The sequence below is a fragment of the Neopsephotus bourkii genome, unplaced genomic scaffold (assembly GCF_033783945.1).
Source record: "Neopsephotus bourkii isolate Nb327-2 ecotype Australia unplaced genomic scaffold, CSIRO-AGI_Nbou_v1 NB_1680, whole genome shotgun sequence".
Classification (NCBI taxonomy): domain Eukaryota; kingdom Metazoa; phylum Chordata; class Aves; order Psittaciformes; family Psittacidae; genus Neopsephotus; species Neopsephotus bourkii.
The window spans coordinates 210,132-236,041 of NW_026902154.1; the positions used below are offsets into that span (position 1 = coordinate 210,132).

Genomic DNA, 25,910 nt, shown 5'->3' on the forward strand with positions numbered 1-25,910 from the left:
TTCAGATGTGTAGATATTTACTGGTTTCAGTGAATTATACAAATGGATTGACCTGCTGTTGATGCCAATAGAACTTTATTGGAATATGGAATGTAAACAGATGTTTCAAATCGAAACATTGCAACCTTATAAAAAATCAACTCTTTCAACAATGCCGCAGAAGGAAATTCTGTGTTTAGGTGCTGGTGGGAAAACACTATCTCCAGCTTCTAGGTTTGAGTGTCACCAGAACCACTTGATGAAGTCACACACAGAACAAGTAGAGGAGGCAACTGTGAACTGTGGGGCTATAAATCCATCGAGGGATCTGATGAAAGAACCCACAAGATGAACCCCCCACCCCCCGCACAGGATTGGCACCCCAGAATTCAACAAATGGCTGGCTTGGTTAAAACAGGAGGTGGGATCCCAAGTCCTGGGTCAGTAGCTGCACAAGCCTACCCCCAACAGACCACACTGCTGCTTGCTGATCCTTCCCCCTGCCTGCACCCTGCTCTCTTGGCCTCATCCTGTGGTGCTGGATTGAACTGCTCCAGAGCTGTGCTCTGGCACAAGTCTGCATCTGGCACGAATTCTCACGGGAGCCACGTCATGAGGTACGTGGTTGCACACCTAGCACAGAGAAATCTTACAACACTGGCTTTCCTGAGCTCAGTGGGGAAGTCTGCACAGTCCCTCCCCTCTCCTGCCTCAAGAACAGCCCTCAGGTTCACAAGTTTCCAAAGCAGATCTATTGCATTTCTTCCCAGAGAGAGCCTTTGTCAAACACACCTGGAGGGGGGGATCTCACCTCTCCCCAGCAACTCGGATCAGTGCCTTCGTTTTAATGCTCCAAACCAATCCTGAGATGCTGCTGGGTTTGCGGGGCCGGTTTTTGTTGAAGCTCCCCCCGGCTGCCCCAGTATTCACAAGTGAAACTGGAATTCAAGGACCAAATTCAAGCCCGGAGTGAGCAGTAGGACTTGGACCTCCAAATAAGAGTTGCACTTGCTGACCCCAAGCGTGAATTTGGTTCATCCAGTCTACAAGTCAGAAAGGCATGTTGAGAAAGAGGCATGCTAAGGGCTGATGGTGGAACGACCAATTTGTCCACACCAGCGCTGTGGGGAAGGCTGGACTGAGAAGGAGGAGAAGGATCCATAGAGATGTGAATCAGAATCAGTTGTGTTGAGCCCTGGGGATATCACTACATGTTTAGCTCTTGCAAGACCTTCTGCCCAGGGCTTTGGTACCACAAGGTTAGAGTTACATTAGCCACAACCACCAGAGAGGAACTGAGGTTTATGACCCCCCCTCCCAAGGTTGGATTTCTGCAAGTATAAAGGGGAGGGGAAGGAGGGAGGGTCCTTGGTTCTTTTCCCTTCACCGTGTGACCAGAAGTTTTGCTTTTATTTGTAAACATCTTGAATTACCCGTTGTTTTCCAGACTTCATCGTGCTGTTGTCAGGCCACTGGAGAGCACAGCATTTTCTGAGCTGGGCTGGGACTGCTCCTTCACCACTGGATCTGTAGATCAGGACCGGGCAGGAAGGGGAAACAGTATTTAATAAAGTGGAAGCTCCACCCTGGCAAACCCTTCCAGAGAAACTGCCCTCAGAACCCACAGAGCTGCCAAGGCTTTCACAGAGTGGGGAGCTGGAATTTGCCCCACAGAGATGGGAGACCCCTCTCCATCCCAGCTTCCCCACACTCACAGAAATAGGGGTGCTCCATCGCCTCCTTGGCAGTCAGCCTCTGTTGATGGTCGTATCTCAGGAGCTTGTCCAGGAGGTCTAGAACTTCAGGACTGACCAGGTGTCTGTTCTCGCTGTGGATAAAGTTCTCCCAGCGCTTCCGGGAATGCCTGCAAAGGGACCAGCAGTCACTGCCCAGCTCCCCCCAGCAGAGCCCTCCCACCACTATCCACCTCTGAGAAGACTCTGCTACAGCTCTTCCCTGCATAAGCAAGCGTGTGCCAAAGTGGGAGAACCCTCTTCTTTAGGTACACCATCATGTGGATGTCCTACATCTGCAGAAGGCCCAATATTGCAGGTTCTGTCCTGTCTACAGGGCCTAAACAACAGCATGCAGCAGGCAGGGTGACACCACTGGGACCAGAAGTGCTTTGCCTGCCAGCCACCTGGCTGGGAGCTGTCCTTGCTATGCTATACCCATCTCTTGTCCTCTTCAGAAACCTCAGCTGAGAGATGCTTAGCCCCTCAGCCTGCATTCAACCCCAGCGTCTACATCTCCACTTCTAGGATGTCAATGAGCAGGAGAAGGGAGTAACAGGGAATGGCTTGTGGATCATGGGAGAGGCAAAAGCAAAAACTCTGCATTTCAGTGACCACCTAAGATGACATAAGCAGCCACACAGAGGCCTGCAGGCAGAACTGTGACCCTGAAGATCAAAACAGGCCTTTGCTGAGAGTCCTTCAAGGGGATGGACATCAGTTTATTTCTCTCTTGTGTTACAAAGGAAAAAAGCAGCACTCCACTTCTCTACTTACTGGCCCAGGATATCATTGAAGTGTGGGTCCAGGTCTATGTGGTACTTCTTGAGATAACCATACAGCTCATCTGTGCCCAGGACCTTTGCAATGCGAACCAGCTGGAACAAAAGATAGGGTGAGAGGGAGCAGCACAGGCCACCACTCTTTTGCAGACGCAGAGCCACCTAAATCTAAGGAGCTCTGCCGCTGGAACCATCCCAGATGGAAGGAATATCTCCCTTGAATCTTGTTTTTGCAACATGTGCAGAAAATAAGTCTCTTACAGAAGCCAGTGAAGCATAATCTCATATGGCTTAACTAAGCACATAACAACATCCTCCCAGCCTGGTGGTCTGATCCCCAGAACCTCCCCACTGTACACACAAAAATGAGGTGCTGACAAACATCTCATGGAATAAGCCAGGTAGCAAAGTCCTTACTTGGTCATAATTGTCCTGGCCGTGGAAGAAAGGCTCCTTTCGGAAGATCATGCTTGCCAGCATACAACCTAAACTCCACATGTCTAAGCTGTAGTCATACATCTGAGCGGAAGAAAGAAGGTGTGAGAAGACCCAGTTCTCCAGCTGCACAGGCACCCTCAGCCTTTTCATTTCACAGCCAGCCTCTTTCCCACCTAGGCAATGCCCTGGCAGGCACAACCAGACACCCCGAAGGTGGCCAAAGTGCAGCCACAAGTGGTGTCACTGGCTAGAAAGGAGGAGGCAGATTCTTACTTGGTAGTCCACAAGCAGCTCTGGTCCTTTGAAGTACCTAGAGGCCACACGGACATTGTATTCCTGAGCTGGGTGGTAGAATTCAGCCAAACCCCAGTCTATGAGCCGCAGCTGAACATGCAATAGAGAGAGACAGAGTCAGGAGTCCCAGGACAAGCCAGTTAGGTAAAGCCGCACTGGCCAACCCTCTCAACGCTGCAATGCTTGCGTGGAGCCTGGGATTCAGGCAGGTGCTCTGAGGACAGGATATCTCTCAGCAGAGCTCTGATCAGGCTCTTCCCCCTCTCACCAGCTGCTGGGGCAAAGCCAAGGTTTGAGAGCTTCTCTGCCGGAGTTCAAGCACACTGGTACTGCTGGGCATCTGGATCCTCACCAGCACCCCCAGCCACACCGGACAGGGAACAGGCAAAAGCCAGATGTCTTATCCTGCTGTTTAGAGGGGCTGGCCCAAAGGCAGTGTTGATCCTAACAATGGGCTGAAAGCAAGAAACAGCGTAGGAGGGGGGCCCACCAAGCCAGACCATATTCTTCAAATTACTGCAGGACAGGTCTAATAAGAGATGCACCCCTCATGAACAACTTGCTTGTACAGCCACCACTGTACTACAAGAGGAGCTTATGTCCCCTAGGGAAAAACATTCACACTGATTTCAGACAAGGCCACCCCCCTTCTGCCCAGGGTCTCTGCAGCCTCCCCAGGTGGAGACTGATGGCCCAGACCTGCTCCTCTCAGCAAAGAGAGGAGTCTGTGTGTGTGTGTGTGTGCTTGGCTGGGGTGATGAACAACCTCCAAGCCATGGACTCCCACTGTGGTGCTCCCTGTGGGACTTTGGCGATCTCCTTCTGCGAACAGTGGAGGGGAGGCGGTACAGAAATGTTAGAGGCTAAGTCCAGCTGCCCAGGCTAAGGGTACAGAGGTGGCAGAGTTTCCAGTTTCCCTGGAAAACCCCTGCTTGTGAGCCCTGGTGCCACAGTACCTTTTTCTGTTGGTGGTCTATCATGACGTTGTGGGGTTTGACGTCCCTGTGCATGATCCCCATGCTGTGACAGTAATCCAGGGCCTGGCAGACATAAGCACACACACGAGACAAGTCTGTAACCACGGGCACAGCAGTAGAACAGTCAGTTCTCAGCCAGCAGCACAACTGCCCCATGCACAGCAAGTGTGCGCAACCCTAGCACAAAAAACTGGCATCTTCACCTCTTATGCTGTACGTGAGGAACTGACAAGCTGGAAACAAGACTATTGTGCTTGTGTCCTACTGCAGTTCCAGCTCCTGGAACTATGTTCCCTGCGCAGTCCTTGGAGAACACAATGCAGAGAGGCATCCTAGGGCTTCAGCAGTCCTGCTCTATTCCCCAGAAAGAGATCATTCTTACATTCATAGACCTTTATGGCCTTCAAGTGGTGCTTTCCACCTGTCCCACAAAACACACTTAAGCTATAAAGTCAGCTCTGCCCTGCTCCTTTAAGCCAAACTTGGCTTACAAAAGGCAAGAGACAGCACATGAGGGCGAACAAAGCTGCCCAAAGCTTCAAGGCAGGAGCACACATGAGCTCTCCAGCTCCATGACCTTGCACCATTCACCTTTCTGCAGCTGTTACATCGGGCAAAGGGGTGAGAATGTTGTTTTCACATCTCCAAGGGGAAGGGACACCCATCCATCAACATCTATCAGATGCTCTGAAATCTCAGCAGCACGGAAGGAGGGTACAGCCTACAGTCATTCAATATCCAAGTCATCAGTGCCAGGGACGTAACATTGTCCTTGGGCCCCAGCTGCAGTGGGAAGCAGAGGAGGCAGCAGCTTCCATCCCAGCAAGGCCTCAGGGATATCCCTGCACTGACACGTGGCCTCACAGCTGACAGGAATCACTGCACATGGCTATCCTGGGATCTCCAATACAGGAAATCTGTAACAGGTTGGACAAACTGCTTCTGGACAACCTCTTCTAGTGTTTTGCTTGTCTCAGGACTGGATCATCTAAACCTCATGACCCTTTCCAATCTAACCGGGGGGAATTAGAGTGGTACCTCAGTGGGAAGGTCTTTCCTTTGCAGAGAGGTGCAGCAAGCTTAGGCATGCAGAGAAGAAAGCCTTCCTCAAGGCCACTTAGTCTACTGCATGAAATCTCCTGCAGTCACCAAGCCCTGAAGCACAAAAGGCTTTCCTTAGTCTGTCCTGCATATTTCCAGAGGCAGGGGGCCTGCAAGGTGCCAGCCCAAAGTCCAAAGGCCCTGCTGGGACTTGACACAGGCCAGCTACTGCTACATGAGGTCAGCACAGAACAGCCCTGGGATCAGGGGAAAACTGTAAGCTCTCCCTATGTCCTGCTGCCTCTGAAGGCCTGTGGCTGAAGACCCCAGAGGGGCACTGCTGCAGATCTCAGATCTGCCATGTGGCTCGTGGGCATTTCCATTGAGAGGTGCAAACCAGCTAGTCAAGAGGAAGTATTTAGGGCAGTCCTTGCCCTTTGTCAGAGGGGCAGGGAAAACTTTGGATGGGAGGTCTCAAAGGAAAACACCAGTGTTGTATCAACACATAACAGCCAGCATAACCAGAAGCTCTGTTCCCCAAAACCACATTCATGGGGTTCTGTGACCAGAACACAGAACTGTCTTGAAGTGCCCTAGATCCCCCAACAGAGACACAGGAGTCTAAAGACCTAGTGGGCAGAAGTCACTTTGTATTTGAATACTGCAGCAGAAGCAAGCCTGGAGCTGGCAATCCCTTCATTGGATTGCCAGGAGTCCTCAGTTCTCCAGCCCTGCAAACACCTCACAATGGTTGCACTGGGTCTGGCTGGAAGTGAGCTGGTTTTCTTCACAGCAGCCCAGCAGTGCTAGAGACACAGGGTCCAAGCACAGCCCTAGCTGGTATTTAATAATCACAAATGATTCATAGGAGAAGAATTGACCCCAGAGAATCAGACATTTTTGGAAGTGGCCAAAGGTTCCCAGTTTGGCTGTAACACCTCACAGCACTAAGCCACATAACCATATCTTTTCCCAAACCTTCCCAGGTTACGAAACATGGACTGTGCATTGAACATGAAAGGTAAATGCTTAATAGCAGTGTCCCATGAGCCCTGCTACTGCCTCTCTCATTCCTGGTGCCCCTATCCTGATTGCCACATACAGTGCTACTCACCTTCAGCAGCTCATACATATAAAACCGAATATCATAGTCTGTCAGGATCTGGTACAGTTGCTGAAACAGATTTGGGGAGGGAGGAAGGAAAAAAAAAAAAAGGAAAGAAACAAAAGTGAATACTTGAGATTAATAAATACAAGAGATTTGGGTTAGTTTTATGTCCTGCACCCCACCTGCCTTCAATCACTGACCCCATTCCAGATCCCTTGTGAGTGCTGAAGGGCTTCTCCTCATCTCAGACCTGCCAGGGCTACACACTAGGGAGTCCAAACAGGATGTGAGAGCTCCCATGAAATACTACCAGGATCATTGGCCCCTGCCATGAGTTCTTTCCTGCAGGAGGCAGGCAAGCTGCTGTTCAAGGAGGAAAGAGCAAGCCCTTCAGAGCATTTGGCACAGATGATCTCAACTCTCAGTTCACATGCAAAGTTACCACGATGACTTTACAACATCAGTAACTTCATTCAGAGGAGACAGGACAGGCTGGGAACACATGGGCAATATTTCCAAGTGCTGAAGGTGGGGCAGGGAGAGGAAAACATTAACCTAAAGGAGCACGGGGTGGGGAAGCACAAAGGGTAGAGGCAGCCTCACGGGCTCCCCTCTATCCAAGGATAAAAGCTATTGCAACTCAACAGCACAGAAATGCTTCTGGGTCCAAGAAGAGATCAGCTTGGGGTCTCAAGGAAGTGCTTGCTGGCAGCACGTTTGCTGCTATCCTCCTCCGCTCTGTGTCCTTCTGCAGCTACTCCTGCACTTTACCCTGCATCATGTCACCAGTACTGTCAGTGGGGATCCCATCACCCTGATGCTCCCATGCCAAGTCATAACTGGCTCCAGGTTTGCCAGCCGCTCTGTCACTGGCAGCAGTGCCAGCCTGAACCCTGGACTCTGCTCTCACTCAGGTAGGGCAAGGTGAGATGCCAGCACAGGGCAAGAAACGACAGTCACAGGGCTGCAGCAGGACCAGACCTCTTTGCCCTTCTTAACAGACAGATATCACCCCACAGCTCAGTCAAAACACCGACTGCAGTGGAGCCAGCTGCCATCATGGCACCGTTTGGCAGCTTCAGGAAAAATCCCAGAGCAAGGGATTGAAATTTACATTCAAAGAAAGCAGCTCTGGCCCTGGGTCCCCTCCAGGCCCATGCTGAGATCCTCAGGATCCTGCCTAACTGTCCTGGGTTCAGCAGTAGCAGTCATTTTTCTCCTTCTCAGTAGCTGGTGCAGTGCTGTGTTTTGATTTTCAGCCTGGGAACAGCGCTGATAACACCGATGGTTTTAGTTGCTGCTCAGCAATGTTTACTCTGACCAAGGACTTTGTGAGCCTCATGCTCTGCCAGGGAGGAGGGAAAGCCAGAAGGAAGCAGAGACAGCACACCTGCCCCAAATCAGCCAAAGAGGTATTCCATACCACAGCATGTCATGACCAGTATATAAACTGGGGGGATTTATCCGGAAGGGCGAAATCACTGCTCGGGTCAGGCTGGGTATCATTTGCCAGGTGGTGAGCAGTTGTATTCTCTTCCCTTGTTACTTCCCTTATCATTACTACTACTGGTGGTAGCAGCAGTGGTTTGTGTTATACCTTAGTTACTGGGCTGCTCTTATCTCAACCTGTGGGAGTTACATTCGATTCTCTTCCCCATCCCTCTGGGACTGGGGGGAGGAAGAAGGGTGGGGAGTGAGCTGCGTGTTTCTGGGTTACCAGCTGGGCTTAAACCATGACACTAAATTAGGGCCAGCTCCAAAGAGCTCCACCACTCCCAGTGTTGCTCTGGGAAATCATCTGACAACATACAAGTGTCACTTACACCCATAGAGCTTTACCAGCCTCCAGGCCATGAGCTGCACTGTGAGCTGGGGTGATCCTAATGCTTCCGAGCAACCCACTGAAGCAAGTGAGCAGGGAGCAAAAAAGACATAGCCACAAGCTATAGCAGAGATAGATTTCCTGACCTGGGTGTGCATGGCTGTGATGCATGACCCAGGGCCAGCAGAGGACAATTGAACTCTTCCAGGACTTTGTTTAAATGGCTTGCTCAGGTAACAAACACTACGGGGAAACAGATGCTTAAAACATGCTCAGCTTCACCTGGCAACACCAATGCACCTAAGGAAGGAGTAAGGCTGAAGAAGCAGTGGCAGAGCAAGGCCAGATGCCATCTTCCCCATTCCCTGGCTTCTTTGCCTCTTGCTGCCTGTAAACAGGGAGGGATGGAAGGGAGCTCACTGATGCCTTTCTTCCCAGGCCCACGATGCTGTCCCTTCTCCAACTCACAGCCTTCAGCAGGGGCAGCTGTTGGACAGCCAACTTTAAACAGGCCTCCCTGGAAGAGCTGCCTGTGAAACCCAGCACCTCTGATCTGCGAGCTGTGCAGGCAGCGTCATAAGCAGCAGCCAGGCTCCATGTGCTGTGGGGGAATAGCCCTGAACACACACGGCTCTGAAGGACAGAGCCAAGGTTTCCACTGCAAGTAGGTCCCACACAGCAGCTGCCCCAAGGCTTTGACAGTGGGCTCCAAATCCCCTTTGCCAAGCCTAGCAGGACAGAGTAGATGCCTCCTGTACAGACACGTCCCATTCTCTGCTCTTACAGATGGCTCTTCAGAGCAAAACTATCAGAAACATCACTATGGGCATCACTCAGACCCAGCTCAAACATCTGCCCAAGTAGCTGCCAGCACTCAGGATGACAGAACGTATCGGGAGGTGTGGGCTGGTTTCCTTTCTCCGAACAGAGCATGAGGAAAGGCTAAACTCACCTACAGGCAGCCTCTACTCCCGAGCTTTCAGTGGTATTTTGGCACACATCACATAACTAATTGCAGACTCATGCCATTAGTGCCTGAGGAGGCAGAGACACGCTTCCCCTCTCTGTGGGGCTGACAGAAGTTAAACCTTTATTCTCTGTGAGTGAGCAAACAGCTGACTATGTGCAGTGAGCAGCATCTGCAAAGCAACAGGGTGGCTGCAAGGAGCTGTCAGAGACACTGCTTTAAGGTAAAGCACCCCAGGATCCCAAAGCATTCCAGCCACAGCAGCTACCCAAGGGAGGAGGAGCTCTCATACTTGTGCATCAACTCTTTTTGGACTAACCTTGGATGTACAAGGATAAAGCACACACTTCCCCCACAGGAATTTGGCCTGATAATTTCCCGAGTTGCAGGGAATGTGGAAGATTTTACTCAAAACCCCACTGTCCTCACAACTCCAACAGGCTGAACATCCTGAAAACAACCTTTCATCCCTCACTTTTTTTGCTCATCTCCTTCAGCCGCAAACCTGCTAGCATGTTTTAAGACCAAAACAGCAAACCTAACCCAAAACTGCTCCTGAAGACCTCGCTCTGCTCCCTTCTTTCTCAAGGGAATTGCCTCTTTGGGACAACGGAAGATGCAGGACCTGGTACGCTCATAGACTGTGCAAAACTTGAGAGCTGCTGGTGGCTGAAGAACAGACATCTCATTGCTAGTTTGAATCCAATTAGCCAAAGACATTTAATTTCACTGACGGTTACTCAATTGCACTGCACAGTCCTGAAGTGCAGCTCTCATTTAAAGCAGATGACTGTGGGATTGCTTGAGTGCTACCAGATGACAAGTAATAGAGCAGGTCTGAAGAGAAGCACTAGCCCTGCACACAAGCTGCCGTCCCCATGGTGCTGCTTACACATTTAGTGTAGCTCCAACTCTTACCCCTGCAAGTACAGAGCTGTCACTTTCAGACAGGGCCCAGTCAGGCAATTTAAGAAAATACAATCAGCTCTGAGGAGGTATCTCCTAAGTCTGCTGTTTATACTGCCATTTAAAAATAGCCAAACCATGTGTAACACAAGCTGGTGCTTCTGATCCAGAATCATCCACAGCCATGGCTTAGGGCCCACAGAACTGCAGCATCTGTCCATGCAGAGAGATAAGGAGACCCAGCAGCTGTTTTCCTGAGTGCCCAGACATGCACAGTGCCCTGCCATCTGAACGGGCAAAGGTGTGTAGTATTACCATAGAATCATAGAATGGTTTGAGCTGGAAAGGACCCTGAGATTATGCAGTTTCAACCCCACTGCCATGGGTAGGGATGCCTCATGGCTGACCATGTCACCCAAGACTTTGTCCAACCTGGCCCTGAGCATTGCCAGGGATGGGGCATTTACCAGTAAGCAAAAAATACTAACATTGAAGGAAAGAAACTGCTAGACAGGAGACAACTGAGGAGACACAGAAGCTTGTGAGCAACTACCGGCAACAGGACAGAGAAAACCATAATCCCGTAGAGCAGTCAGCAATCTGCTGCACACAAGCTGCCCTGCAAACCCCATCATGCACCCTGAAGAGGATCTACCCGTGAGATGCAGGGTACCCATCAGTACTGCTGAATCCAGAAGTCAATGCAGAGATGGGCAGATCAGCAGCAGCCACCTCAGAACAAAGACAAGAGGTCCCTGTTGCCAGGATTAGCTGCTGTGGCACTTGAGCAGAATTTGGCTGCTCAGGGAGACCAAGACTGTGGAGCAAAAGGGACAATGACCAGAGCTGTGCGTCTTCCAGATCCTTCAAGTATACAGGTATAGTGTAAGCCAAGAACTTCAACACAAGGCCTCTCATCTATTCTATGGGCTTTCTGCTTGGCAAGGGAACTTCAGAGCACAAGAAGAGACAGCTTGGGAGCCTCTACAGAAGATGTCCAAGGTACCCATAAGAAGCAGCCACTCTGTAATCTGCCAGTTAGCTGTAGCCCCAAGAACCTACACCAAAGAGGAAGCAGAGCCCATGTGAGTGTAGCTTCAATATCCCACACCTCCCATATGCAGCTAGTGAAGTTGAGGATACAAATAAGCTCTGAGCATGAACAGCCACAATGTCTGCCCTGGGGGACATGCCTGCATTCCCAGGACAAGTTATTCCTGCTTTGTACCAATCAGCATCAAAAGCATCAGTACTTTCTGTCTTAGACTTGCACAGCTGTGAATCTGGAATTCCTTGAGGAGCCAGGCTCTCTCCCAAAAGCCCAGAAATGATCTGCTGCAAATTCACAGAGCTGTTTCTAATGCAACAGCCAGAGCAGAGCACTGTTACTTCTGCTGATGCCACACCAGTGGTGCCTTACTGACTGCAACAGTGCCTATGACAGCTCTCAGCATGGCTGTGACAGCTGAACTACCATGGACACCCAGCCCTGCATTTTGCAGTGCAGAGTCCCTGCTGGCCATCAGCCCCAAGTTACTACTTACCACTCCAATTTGTGAACTCATTTCAGTTACTGGGTGATATCTTTGATGATAATTTCTTCCTCTAAGGACATGACAGAGTGATGTAATCACATTTTGACTAGGAGACATGCAAAGCACTCCTCAGCAAGGTGTGCTCCTGCCCTAGCAACCTGTTTATCTCAAGCCATGTATTCAAAATAAAAATACATATATTTTTAAATAGCAAGTTAAATTATGAACAGTCCCTAGGTTGCCAGAAGCACAGGGACATGTTCCCAATATACATGCTGCACTGGAGCAGCCCAGCTGATGTCAGTGAAGACTAGGCAAATCAAACCTGCTTTCATTAGCCCTGAAAATCACCATGGAGCACTCTCCTCATAGCTGTTTATTTGATGGAGGCAACATTCATCTCCCTGCCTAAAGCTCTCAGGGCAGATGCTTCTGCAGTAAGTCTCTACATGAGATTAAGCAGCACTAAGACTACCACAGTCAGCGAGGCTGCAGCTCTGGCTATGTGCAGGGTCCCACCCAGGCAGGATCAGCTCACTAGCCCAATCCCAGAGGGACAGCATCGGCATGTGCTGCCTTGCAGCATGTAGGGCTGCAGGTGAGATGGTCCATAGGCTAGCTATGAGCTGCCTTGTTTCCACCAACACCAGCCTAGGGTCCTTCCCTGGGTGTTCAGTCTATCTGCTGAAGCTACATCCTACAAGGCATGTACCTGCAGAATGCTTTGGCACAGGCAGGAAGCAAAAAGCACTGTCCCACAACATGGGATGAGAGAGATCTCTGAACAGTGGGTGGAACAGGAAGGGAAGACTGCTGGCTTTCTAATGGCAACTACTCAATTAATTCTCCACCACTGACTTAGTGACTTAAAGATTCACATGGCAGAAGCAAAGATACCATTAAAATAGGTGTAGCTGCTAATTAGATATTCCTTTTGTGGTTCAGCTCACTGCTGCCAGCCAGAAGCATTTCAGTCACACAGGCAGTGGGAGCTGCACTCAGAGAGAAGGACCCACTTCATTTTGGGAAGGAGTAATACCCCTTGGAACTCCCCAGAAACAGAAGAACCATGGAATATGCTGCAGGCTCAGGCAAGCAGAAAAGCTCGTAAGATGCATTCAAGACAGCTCAGTCTGCTGCTATCAGACCCACAAGCACTGGGAGTTGTTCTCTCCAGCCTCTGCACCTACAGTCCCCAGGTCTGAAGGATTCCAGCACAAACTGGTGTCACGTGCTACATCAACTGCACTGCTGTAAATAGAGCAGCACAGGGATTAACTTGAGCTGAATATATAGCACAGCAGTAATTACTAAATTGAGAGGGGAGTAAGAATATCTAACCTGTTGAACTTACTGTTCCAAGTTGAGAGGAGATTCAGCACAAGCTTTTTATTCCTTTTCATCTAGAACTTGTTTACAGGTTTCTGATTTACAGGGAGAAGGGAAGGTAAAGCTGACATAGGTGAAAACTCCAAACTCCCCACACAGTTCCCAAGGAGTAACCAGCAGCCCAAGATCACAGCACTCAAGAAATGGGAAGCCTCCCCTCCCCACATGCAGGCAGACTCACCTTGAAATCTGTGTTATTGATGTACTCAAACACCAGAGCAGGGGTCTTCGACTGCAAGAGAGAGAGTCATGGTTTAAACACCCTCTTAACCTTCCTTTGCTCCAAGAAACTTTTGTTTCCTGCCCAACCCTTACTGCAGAGAGTAGGATGGAAGCAGAACAGTGAGAAAAACACAGCTCTGCTCCCTACAGCAGGCAGAAATCCACTGAGACCCCCCACACCAACCACAAACATGGCCAGTGCTGCTCCTCCTCCTGCCCCAGAGCAGAGACAGCACCAGGCAAGGCAAAGCGTGTTGCAGGCCACCACAAAAGATTGGTCAGCCAGGACTGCCAACGATACAGCAGCATCATTTCCTCTCCACGGCTGCCAGCAGGCTGGAGTCACAGACCTCAGCCAGCTGCTACTCAGATAAACTTCCCAGGAATAGGGTAATTGTGGCAATGCAAACAAAGGATATGACTCTAGTCATGGGGCAGGACAGCAACCAGAAGGATGGAAAGTGCTTAATATCCAATAGCTGGAGGATACTCTTACGTTCCAGATGCTAGACAGAAGCCAGAAGGCCACAGGCTCTGCCTTCTTACAGAACATTTGTAGGGCCACAGAACTTCTCCCCTCATGGAAAACTCAGAGAAGGGGTTTAAAAGAGTCTGGGAACATAGAATGGAATATGAACCCATCCAAACCAGCCCACCTCAGAAGACCCTGATGAGCTGGTCACCGCTCATCCCTGCTGCACAAAGGCACAGGCAGCACCTAACCCGAGCTGAGAGCGAGAGCTAAGGGGCAGCTCCTCATGCCTGAAGCTAATGGGAAGGCAACACATGGGTACCTACCACTGGATCCTTGACAGTGTCAACCAGATTAATGATGTTGGTGCCACCACGTAGATTCTCCAGAATCTTAACCTCACGTTTTATCTTCTTTTTCTTCACTGGCTTAAATAGACAAAAGAAATTAGAAGTGAGAGTTCTTTCAGAAATGAACATAGATTTCTGCCACTGTTTTTGACTGGATCGTATCACCTCCCCTCCTCTCTCTGCTCCCACCCTCATCTTTAGCATGAATTGGGCTTCCATCATCAATGAAAGCTTTCCACTCATCAGGGGAAAATCAAACCACTCCAGACAAATGTACCTGTGACTCCAGTAACTGCGGTTAAAAGCATTCTAGACTCCTCCGTGGAAATCACAGCACACTCATTCTGTGTTACTCATCTAGAATCACAGTACAAGCACAGGGGACCCATATCTCATCTTTTGTTTACCAGCACAAACCAGTTTTTCACTCTTTAATCCCAAACTATTTTCCAACAATTTCTTTAATCCCATGGAACAACAACCTGAGAGTCTCCAACACCAAGACCTCTGGTAAGTTCAGACACTGCTATACCTATGTGCAACCACCCCAAGAGCATACACCCAACTGCTTAGCATGCCACAGCATCCATACACCAGGATTAGTTTTAAAACCTACAGACACCTGAAACAGTTTTGACTCCTCAAATCTGCACGGACCCAGGAACCCCCTTCACAAAGTTAACTTTTTTCTGGTCATCACCCTGCACAGAGTGACAAAGACCAGCTGCTCCCAAGGCAGGGCATCCACTCCCAGCACAGCTCTAGCTTTGTGCCTGCTTGGAAGGAAAGGCAGCTTAGAGCAGCTAATACGTGAGTCTTAGTTACTGAGTGGTGTGGCCACCACTGGCTGCAAGTCACTGGGGCTAGCAGGCCTTCACTGCAGAGCTGAAACATCCCCTCCTGCACAGCCGCTACCCCTGCAGATCCACCCTGCAGGACTGGGAAAGCCACGGCTCTATCTCTGAGGTTTGCTGATGAAAACCTTCCTCTACTGACATTTTGTTTACTAAAATATCCACCATCCAGCATGGAGTCTGCTGTGTGAGGAGGGGAGTAACGGAAAAGCAAAGAGGTAGGAGGCACCTTACTCTAGTGATACACATTATCAGTTGTGTCTGCATGAAGGACAAGGAACCACAAGAGCAAAACAGCTCCTGCTCACAGGTCACCTCTGCTGCAGCCTCCCACTTCAGTAAGGGGGGCAGTGCAATGGGGCAACTCACAGTTCCACCACAGGCAAATCCAAGGCAAGCCTTGGTTTCAGACCCTTCACAGGAACTTACAAGCAGATGGGAGAAGGAACACAAGCATTTTATATAGTGGGAAATATGGTGTTTATCTAAGTGATAAAACATGCTGTCTTTCTAGGCTCTTTCAGGTGGCTGAAACCTTCAGATTTGAATCCCGCCCTTCTCCCAAGTTAAAAAGCATGAGCTAGGCTTTCAAGCCAAAAGATGAGAATCTCATCCTGAAGCAAAGTGCCAAAAGTAACACTGATGTCAGCATGGGGAGCATCAGCACCCCATAAAGCCACTGTGGAAACCAGCAGCAAGGCCACCATCTGTCAGCCACAGATGGGGTGACACAGGGCAGGGTGTGCTGTGAGCAACCAACAGCCCAGGGCAGGAGCCAGGCATGGCTGGAGTCAGTGGGAAGACAAGCAGGCAGGGAGAAGCAGCCAGAGCAGGGGAACAGAAACCAGAAGTGAGAGGACAAGGGGGGAATGGCTTTAACCTGACAGAGGGGAGACTGAGATGAGGTATCAGGAAGAAGTTCTTCCCTGTGAGGGGACAGGGTCCCCAGAGAAGCTGTGGCTGCCCCATCCCTGGCAGTGTTCAAGGCCAGGTTGGACAGGACATTGAACAACCTGCTCTAGTGGAAGGTGTCCGTGCCCATGGCAGGGGGTTGGAACCGGATGAGCTTTAGGTCCCCTTACAACCCAAACCCTTTTTTAACTCTAGGATTTCTGAACCAAGAGGAAGATGCTTCATTAGCAACTAATTTAATTTATGTCAGCACAGGGACAGACACCACCCTTGCATCACCCACATGCACTGATCTTACCAGAAGGCCAAGATGAAATTAGAGGATGTAATTCAGTTACTCTGCTCACCCAGCAAGGCAGATGCACACACAAGCTGTTTTCCAAGGAACTTCCAAGAGGGAAGTAGAGTCACTGCTGTCCTGAAGGGGCTCACCGAATGGCCTGGCTATCAACAGACATGCCTCACAGCCTCTCTGCTGTGACACCTGCACTGGATCAGGAGCTGAAACTGCCTAGAACACCCAGGAAGAACCAAAGCTCACTTTGAAATACATTTTCATTTATACTTCAGTTATTACAAGAGCCTTCTGCATCAGCTGGTAGGGGAGGGTATCCGTCTGAGAGTTCCCCTTCTCCTTCCATAGCAACCACCACTCCCACTGGGCAGAAGATGCTGCCTTCCAGTCACTTCCCCATGTTTCCACCATTTCCAGGACAGGAAAGCCATGTCCTATGATATCTCCTACCAGAAACCTACCCCTACCCACAATACACTTAGTAAAAGACTCAAGCAGACAGCATCATCACCTTTTGGAGAAAAGGAGAGAAGAAAGTTGTCTTTTTTCCAATGAAATGCCTGCAGATCATCCCCAACATCACTGAAGGAAAATCTCCAGCAAATTCTGTCTCAGCAAGAGGGCGAGTTCAAAGCTGCTCACTGCTTGCATGTTTTCCTGCTTAGCTGCAGTAGCAGAGAGCCCAGGCTCAGTTGTCTGCACACACATACAGTGCCTCCGCAGTGGTGTGAGCCCTGGGCAAGGTGGGAGCATGGGAAGCCCTGCTCATGGCAGGGGGAAGCAGTGCATCCTGAGAGAGCTCTCCGCATCTGCAGCCAGTGCTCAGGATGAGGTGTTCTGCCACTTAGCAAATAGCAGTGGGGTGGGGACAGATAAACACCATGGGCTGAAGCACAGTCAGTTGAGAGGAAAAGCTATTGCCTGGGAGCTTCCTCAGGGAGCAATGAAGGGGAATGCAGGATTTCCCCAGTTTAGATCTGCAGAAGGAAACAGTGGTGCCTGCTGGCCTCCCCCTGCCCCAGCTTTCACCCACCAGCCTACCCAGCCACAGGCCACCTCCTATGCAAGTGCTGTACCACCACTGCTTAAGCCACGACTGCAGACACTGTCTGCCACCCAAAAACTGGGGCTCAGTTTTTGTCTGGCAACTGATTCCAAGGCCAAGCTCTTGCACCTGGCAAGTCAAACACGATGCCAGCACACGGCCAGTACTGCACTGGAGCTAACTGTTCACAACCAGAGAAACTCTGGTAGCTCCCCTCCTGTCCCCAGACCCCAGCACTGCTGAAGCCACAGGCGATCAGCAGCATATCCTCCAAGAGCCAGGATTAAGCCTGTGTTGCTACAACTGTCTCTCAGTCACCTGATCGGTCTCTCCAAGGATGTTGACTCCAAACCCACATGGATTAAATGTGAACTGAAGCTATAACGGCCTCCAACCATCTGCCTCTCCCAGCAGGGATAACTTCCAGAACATCAGCCCTTGCAGCCAGAGTATTTTTAACAGTACTCATTTAAGGCTATTTTATTAAACCAGGCTATGACAGCAGCATTTCAGGTAGTGTTTCATACACAGTTCAGTCCCCCTGCCCTGGGAGGAGGATTTCCAACACAGAAATGGAGCAGGCACCTAGACAAAACAAACTGCTCCCGAGTTTGATCTGTTTGCAAAGCAACATTTTATACCAGTGCAAGCACCAACTCCATCTGTTCCCATGGCAGAGGCATTTCAAAGCTTTCCTCCATGCTGGGATTCTCTAGTGACCAGTATGAGTCAAACCCTCACTGCATCCCTTCCTTCCGAGACAGGCTCCAGCAGTGTCCCTCTGCTTCATGCAAACACCTATTTCCACGGAACGTGTAGCAACTTGACAGCTAGAGACTTCTCTTGCATTTGGTTAAAATTGGCCAACCAGTGCAAAAACTACTTGGGGGGGGGGGGGGAAGCGGGGGGAGAAAAGCTGACAGACAGCAGGATTGCATAAGGCTTGTTTCCATAGGAAACCAGGCTAAAAGACATGTCTCAGTTTAACCGTGTCTACACTGGGAGGGGCTTAATTACTTCAACTGCAGCAGTACCCTCAGAAGAACATCACTGTCTAGCACAAGCCAGTTTCCCAGGAAATTGCTTCCTTCCTCAGGCAAACTGGAAGTGAGGTGGCTGTGGATAGTGAAGACAAACATACAGCTCACGGCTGTCCACTGTGCAGAGGGACAAGGTGACCTCCAGCCACAGGAGGATGGTCTCTGCTGGACACAGCAGCTCTCTCTCACTCAGCTGTCCCCTACCAGCTACCCTTTGCTGCAGGTTTCCTACTGCACCAGCCCAAAGAATCCCATGAGGGGGCCTCAATCCACTAGAAAGTCAGGCATATCAGGCAGTGGCAGTGGCCAGTGCTATCCCAGCTGCCTTTGAGCAAAGCTTGGGAGGCACCATGTGATGCCATCCCTCTGCAGAAAATAAGGAATGGAGTAAGTAGCTGCTTTGGAGTCAGGTAGATGCAAAAGAAAATACCTCTCTCTGACTCAGAGATCAGACCCCAGGTCATTTTCCATGAGATCATGTAAACTTGTAAGCAGGGAAGGAGTCCAGCTGCAGCGAACACCAACTGGGAGAATTAACATTGTTTGCTAAAATAAACCTTTAAATACAAGGCTACAACCATCACTTCCTGTCTCCAAGTAATAAACAGCTGCCCAGTTAATAGTCTTTTTTTACTTGGTATCTAAAGCAAAGGAAGTACACTCTTCTGTCAAATGCTTCAGTTCCAGCCTTCCCCAGTGTTTCCAAACTTAGAAAAGTAGTCATCAAGAAGACCTGTGAAATACGAGTAAAATCCAAAGCATAAAACTTATTTTATATTAGCCAAAGGCACAGCTGAGGAGCACACTGTTCTGGAGGAGTCACCAAAGGCCCTAGGTTCTGACCAGCAGGTACTCTGAAGAAGAACTGGGGTTCACACAGCATGGAGGAAGGTTTAGCAGCCTAAAGATACAAATCCACCACAAACTAAATTTTTAAACCATTTATTCCACCACCCCATAAAGAAAAAGATCTATTTGCTCATGAAACCTGAACAGCCCAGGAACACCACGGTGCTTTCAGTGAATGAGCAGGGAAATCTCAACACAGAATGTCCAGGAGCAGCAAAAGGCTGGAGCAGCATCCTTATGACAGGATTTAAGCATTTAAAAGCTGGCACTAGAAGCTCACTCGTCTCTAGCAAGTATTATCGAAAGGATCACAATAATCAGCCTATAAAGCCTGATGCCAATTGCTCAATAGGAAAATTGGCTTCAGAGCAGCAGTGCTTCTTTTGCCAACCATCATCTGGGAAACCAAACAATTGTAGTTAAAAGAGCTACAAAACAAAGAGTCTACTTGTGTTAATGCTCTGTCAGTTGTTTGCATCTTACAGCTTCCATTATGGGAACTCAAACTTGCCTGAGCTGCTCTTGAATTTTAGAAAAGAGCAGGAGGGTGAAACCTACCCTCAAATTAATAACGCACTTGTGATTTTTATTTAAATTTGGTAACCTACACCAGGAAGTGTTCTGAGGGTAGCATGGTTCCTTCCTTCAGAATGCCTTCCCTCCCTCCATAGCACATCCCAAAACAGCCATCTGGGGCTCCAGGGCTGCCCACATTATATCCAGACTTCCACAGTCAGCTAAAAGGGTGCACGGGACCAAGCCTCAATTTCCACCGCCACCATTACAAGCGATGAGAACCATTCATGCAGGCTCTGCCCTAGGCCACTCTGAACTGCCACAGCACTGTAACTCACCCCCTCTTCACTGAAGCTGCAGCTCTGCAGCTCACCCAGTCTCTTGGTGTTACCAGCTGCATCTCCAGGCCTCTGCAAGACACTCAGTACCATCTCAGTAGGTCTCAGCTCCAAACAAGGCTGGACTCCAGCAGCCAACCATGCAAAGCCCAGTGTGGACAACTGGTGTTTCAAACTGAAGAGCTGTCTACCATGCTCTCTTGCAAAATGACTCAAGACTGCCAGAGGAGAAAGTGAGTCAGAAAGTATGGACTCAGTGCATACAAATGCAGCAGGAGCAAGATATGAACAGCTAGAGCAGGAGCAGGCACCAAACAGCTTTGACAGAAGGAAGGTCACCCATGAAGTCAAAGCCCCACCCTGAGGGACCAACACCATCCAGTCCTATTTCCCTTCTGCACACCAGCAGGGGAGTCATTTCAACCCCCATCTAGAACATGCTGATGTATGTGGGCTCTAAAGCTTTACAGATATAATTTACCAGAGCCACAGGGATACTTCACCCTCACAGTTTTCTACGTACCAGAACAACTTGAGTTCAGCACTGGAAAGATCTTGCAGCAGTGCCTGGTATGAGCAGCAGCTCTGGAGGGTTCACAGAGCCCAGAAAGGGGGAACAGGGGCAAAACCAAAGCCAAACAAACCAGAATGGACTTGTGAAACCACGTACATGGTTGAAAGTTCCAGCTCGTGGACTCAGCACAGAGGGACAAAAGCCACCAAAGGAGAAAGGGGCTATTTCATCATGCTGCAGAACCTCCATTTCACTGATTTCCCTCCTTGTAACTGCATTCTTGCCCTAAGCTCTGCATGGGTGTTGTGTCTATGCAAACAGTAAGACAAGTAGGCAAAATAGTCTGTATGTGATGGGTTTAATGCTTTGATACACGTGTGCAGCAGGAAAGCTGGAGGACTACTGCACAGAGCTGACAATATGGATGCTATCATCTCCGCCTTGAGCAGATACTCAGATCCCAGAATCAGAGAATTGTTTAAGTTGAAAAACACCTTTAAGATCATCAAGTCCAACCATTAATGCATCACTGCCAAGGCCACCATTAATCCCTGTCTCTAAGTGGGACTCCTACATGTCTTTCTAAAGATAGCGGTATTCGGTACAAAAAGGATGTGAAGGATGCTGAGGTACAGCTGAAACTCATCAACAGCCACAGCTGTAGGTAACTTTAACAGCAGTGTTCTCACCACAGAGAATCACCCATAAAAGTTGCAACCAGTGTGGAAAGCTTATATTTGGCCTTTACAGTGGCAACTTGGAGCACTGATCACATTGCCCAGGAAGCCTGTTACTCCAGAATAGAGGATTCACCTCTAAGGCACATGAGAAGACACTCTGGAGCTGCATTAGCAGAAAAGCAAAATGAGAAGTTCATCGAAGAGACAGCTCAGAGGTCACAGACTGACCTCAGCAGTCCACCAAAACTCTAAATCTGTGTGGGTATGAATGAGCAGAGCTGTGCTTTAGATGCCTGCTAAAGCACTGAACCAACTTTAGCAGGGGATTGGACCAGATGATCTTCAGAGGTCACTTCCAACCACAACCATTCTGTGACTGGTTATAGATGATACATGGCTCACTGGAAACAAAAATTACTTGAACCTCCTTCGTATATGCTGAGGAACATCAGACCTTGTCCTGGGAGTCAAACCTTAGCATCAAATTTAAGCTAGACACAAAAGCACATACAAGACATGTTCACACACTCCCTCTTCCTGGGCTGATGTACCCCTAAGCATGCAGGAAACATGCCCACAGCTGAACCCAGGCCAGCCAGATCAAAAAGCTCACAAGGGCCTCCTACACCAGCCACGGACTGGGGGAGCACCACTGCTGGCTAATACTGCCTATGAGAGGTAGGAAGGTGTGTACAGTGCAGACCCCTCCACTACTTTCCAAGGTAACTTCAGTCCCACAGCTTTTTTGGCTGAATCTTTGCTCCTCAAACAGGTTGCAAAGGTGTGGAGCTGCTTTCTGCCTCACTTCTCAAGACCAAAGGATTTTGGAGGACACTTGGCAGTGGGTCTGTGTGGCAAACCAGGGCTCCTGCCCTGCTGCTTTGCACTCACTGTCCTACACAGTATATCCTGATGGGCTGCTGCAGTGGGGTGAGAAACAACCTGCATGCTTGGTTTGCCTTCTTCTAAAAGGACTGCGGAATTTCCCTGGGAAAAAAAGTGACACCAGAAGCATCATATATGCAAAGAAAGGCACTTGGCCCATGAAGTGGTAATTTCAGTGTCATCTACGTGATCTTCACTCTGCTGCTTTGTTGACATGTTTATAACCACAACTAGCTGCATGACCATGTCCTGTTTTCCTGCAGAATTAGGCCTGGTCCTACACTTGGGGTAGCAGAACTCAAAGGCAATGTGGGGTACTGGCCAGGAAAATGGGCAAGCCCAAAAGGCCTGAGGCACTGTACTACCAACCAGAGGCATTAGCTCACTGTCCTTGTCCAATGCTAAAGTCTTCACAGGGCTCTTAAACAACCAAGGTAAGTGGCTGGCAGAAGAGGAAGAGTTACCTCCTTCATGCAGCACTAGATTAGGACATATGCTGTAGTTTCAGCTTTGCAGATGCTAAGGGACTTGCCCAAGGTCACACAGGAAATCTCTGTGGCTCAGTTCTGCATCAAAGAAAGATGATAAAATTTCCTGACCGCTCTGGAGGATGGTACAAGATGTTGAGGTAGCACAAGAAGGGAGGAAAAGCAGGGAAAGTACTTGTTACATGCTAACTTGAGCTTGGCAAAGATAAGATGCTTCAAAGAGCAAGGCTGGCAACAGAGATCAGTCACTTCCCATGAGGCACAGATATTAAAACTGTGCCTCTTGCTAAAAAACACTCAACATAAATAGTTCTCTCAAAAAAAAACCAACCTTAAACAGAAAGGAGCAACTGTAGTAGATAGTCGCATCCATCGCCCAGAAACAGTCTTCCCCTTTGTCCCTGCTCTGCAGCCACACAAAACCCCAAAGACTTTTAGTTGCATTTCCCACCTCAGAGGATCCAGCCTGAATTAGGAAGAAGAGAGACCCAGCCTCTTTGCTAAGGCTCCATTGTAGATACATACAATTACATTCACAATTGAGTCTAGCTGCAGGAAACCAGAGGCACCTTCCACAGATAAGAGCGATGTTACTGCCGCACTTCACAGGCTTTCGTAACGTACATACCACAGTGCTCCAAAACTCACTTTTCACTGACCCACTTTCCACTGAGAAGGAAGTTCACCCGATTTATCTGGACTTTCTGCTTTTCCTTGCTCACTCTCAGGAATGCTGTCTGCATGTTAATGCAAGTGAGGGGAGCCAGGGGAACTGTTGGCAACACCATCCACTTCAGATCTGGGACAATACACAGTATTAAGACAACACATTCAGGCCCCATGGAGAAGGAGCACCCAAACACCCTCAGATGACTCTTGCCAGCTGACTCCAAGTCCAACAGTGAAGAGCTCCCTAGACATGACAGAATTTGGCTGCTGCAGGGAGAAAAGCATTGCTCTAGGGGAGGCTCTTTAGGCTGGAAAGAAGCAAGGAGGAGATTCCTTACAACTTTACCCTCAGTCTCTTCCCAGCCTTGTAATGCCTTTCTACATGGTACAAGACCCAGGATCTCAACAAACCACAGCAATCCTAAAGAGACCACCAGGGGCTCCAGAACAGTGTGCAGAAGAGCAGTTTCCTCAGCCTAGCCACAAGTCATCTTGCCATAAAACCCAGCTCTGCACTACCTTTGACTACTCTCTCATAGCAGAAACTGCCACCGGCCCCTACTTTAAACAAAGAACCTAACCTTCAAACCACATAAAGCATCCAGAGGAGGGGAAGGCCCCAGCAGCATGCCAGAGGAAGTCAGCTTAGCGAGGAGACACAAACCTTACTGCTCTGCCTTGATGTCAGGCTCAGCCACAGGGGCTCTTCCAAAAGGTTCACCTGGGCATCAATCACCTTGACCACAGCCAACACAGGTGTGTGCACCTCCTCCCAGAGGCATGCAGGAGGTCACACCTTAGCTAGGAGTGGTGGCTGCACAGCCCATGACAAGGTTTCTGGGAAGCCAAGGAAGATCCCAAGGGATCCCAAGTGGATCTGACAGACAGCCACACTATGTGGTGGATCTAGCAAGTGCCTTAAGGCTACAGACCCACAGAGTTGTGTCCCAGGTAGCTGCACCTCCTGCACACTGCAGATCAATATGTGCCCAAGTTCTTAGCACACCCATGGTCAGACACAAGCTCCCATGTGCTCCTGAGGAAGAAGTGGCAAGTGCTGCTGGTCCAACAGGTGACAGCCACAAGTGTCAGCCAAGCCAAAACCAAAAGCACCTCCACTATAACCTTTTCTTTGTCTTTTTTAACACCCTTGTCCATCCCCGGATCACCAACACAGACTGCTGCTAGTACAGTTACCACAGCTCGCTGTGAGCCTGCTGCTTCAACTAAGGCATGCCTGCACCGGCTGAGCCATGCATTCAGCCAACGCAAACTACAACCTGTTAAAGCTGCATGAAGGTCGTCACAGCCCGATACACCAGAACACAGGTCACTGGTGCTGCCAAACTCCACAAGGCCTCTTTCAGCCTCCTCAAGCATCCATGGTGGGTTTTGGCCTGTCTGGTGAAGTTCTTTTCAACATCAGGTCCTCTAAAGAACTCAACATTGCCTGCATTTTTGGCTGCTGAGCATCCCACACACTGGCTCTGAAAAGGCTCCATGCCAGCTGTCTATAGGTTAACAGAAGGAATACCCACTCCACGTTTTGCACTCCTGTTAACAGGACAGTCCCTGGGCTGTTTTAAACCAGCATTGCCAGACACAGTTTACCAAACACAGGCAGCATTTGCAATGCTGTTCAAATGTCAGACTCAAAGCTCTCCTCCTCCAGAGGAGCTCTCAGACCAGAGCTATGCTGGACAGGAGACGGGAACACACCTAAACATCACTACAGCATGCAGGATGCCAAACCCACTTCCAGACCCACCATCCCAACGTCCTTAACATGAAAACAAGAGGTTTTGTGTGAAGGAAGAGACCCAGCAGTCCTGTGGCCCTGCCAACCCTTGCTTCCCTTCCCCTCGCTTCCAGCCATCTTTAGCCCCTACACCACCAACGGGACACTCACCTTGAGGATTTTCACGACGACCCTCTCGTTGTTGGTGATGTTGATGGCCTCAAAGACCTCACTGTACTTGCCGCGCCCGAGCTTTCGAACCAGCTGGTAGTCGTCCTGATTGCTGAGGGCACCAAGAGGAGAGAGGGAGGGGACGGTAACTGACGGGACAGCAGGCCGGGGCTGGTGGGGGCTCTCCCGGCGACCCCTCAGCCCCCAGGGGACACCCCAAAACGGGGGGGAGGGGATCGGCCACGGAACCCTCTCGGTGGGCTGAGGCCCGTAGGAGGGTGCGGAGAGGGCGGGGAAAGGGATGGGAGAAAAGGGTCCCCGCGGGGCGCTTTACCCCCAGCTCGGGACGTGCGCCTCGTAGTCCCAGTACTCGCGGCTCTTCAGGCTGTTCACCTCGGCGTACACCCGCGACCGGCTGCCAACGGCCGGGCCGGGCATGGCGGCGCCGGGCGGCGATTGCAGGAGGAGAAGGAGGGCGCGGGGCCGGCGAGGTAGGCCGGCGAGGCGGAGCGCGGCGCGCAGGAGGGCGACAGCGGGAGGCGGCAGGGCCAGACCGAGCGGGGCAGCACGGCGCGGCCTGGGGTGGGGCAGGGCGGGGGGGGGCGGGGCCGGCCGGGGGGCGGCGGGCTCGGGGCCCGCACGGAGCGCGCCGAGGCCCGTGCCCGGTGCCGGCGGCTGCAGCCTGGGCCGGCCCCGTGCGCCGCGCGGCCAACCCGGAAAACGCGCCTTCGAGAGAGGTCGGCACAACCGTCCGCCGCGCAGCGCCCCCTGGCGGCCCGGAGGTCCAGCCCGTCCGACCGCTCGGCACAACCCCTGTCGCGCTATGGCAGCCGTCAGCTCCCCGTCAGTCACCCCTCCTGTCACCCCTCCTGTCACCCCCGCTCATCCCCCATCAGACTCC

The 25,910-nt window shown here is 50.3% G+C and overlaps 1 protein-coding gene across 2 annotated transcripts; it reads right to left on the minus strand.

The window, feature by feature from the left end:
• On the minus strand, positions 1–25,521 carry CSNK2A2 (casein kinase 2 alpha 2). Of its 2 annotated transcripts, XM_061375922.1 has the most exons (11): positions 25,344–25,520; positions 25,010–25,121; positions 13,992–14,093; positions 13,153–13,203; positions 6,359–6,418; positions 4,183–4,266; positions 3,206–3,316; positions 2,912–3,013; positions 2,490–2,590; positions 1,695–1,843; positions 1–1,506 (listed from the first exon to the last, which is right to left on the minus strand). In XM_061375922.1, exons 1-11 carry the CDS (start codon positions 25,445–25,447, stop codon positions 1,430–1,432), a joined length of 1,053 nt encoding a protein of 350 aa, XP_061231906.1. In that variant the 5' UTR covers positions 25,448–25,520; the 3' UTR covers positions 1–1,429. The 2 variants fall into 2 exon arrangements, with proteins under 2 accessions (XP_061231906.1, XP_061231907.1); XM_061375923.1 differs by lacking the exon at positions 4,183–4,266 and having other exon boundaries at positions 25,344–25,521.
• Positions 25,522–25,910: the final 389 nt, after the last annotated feature.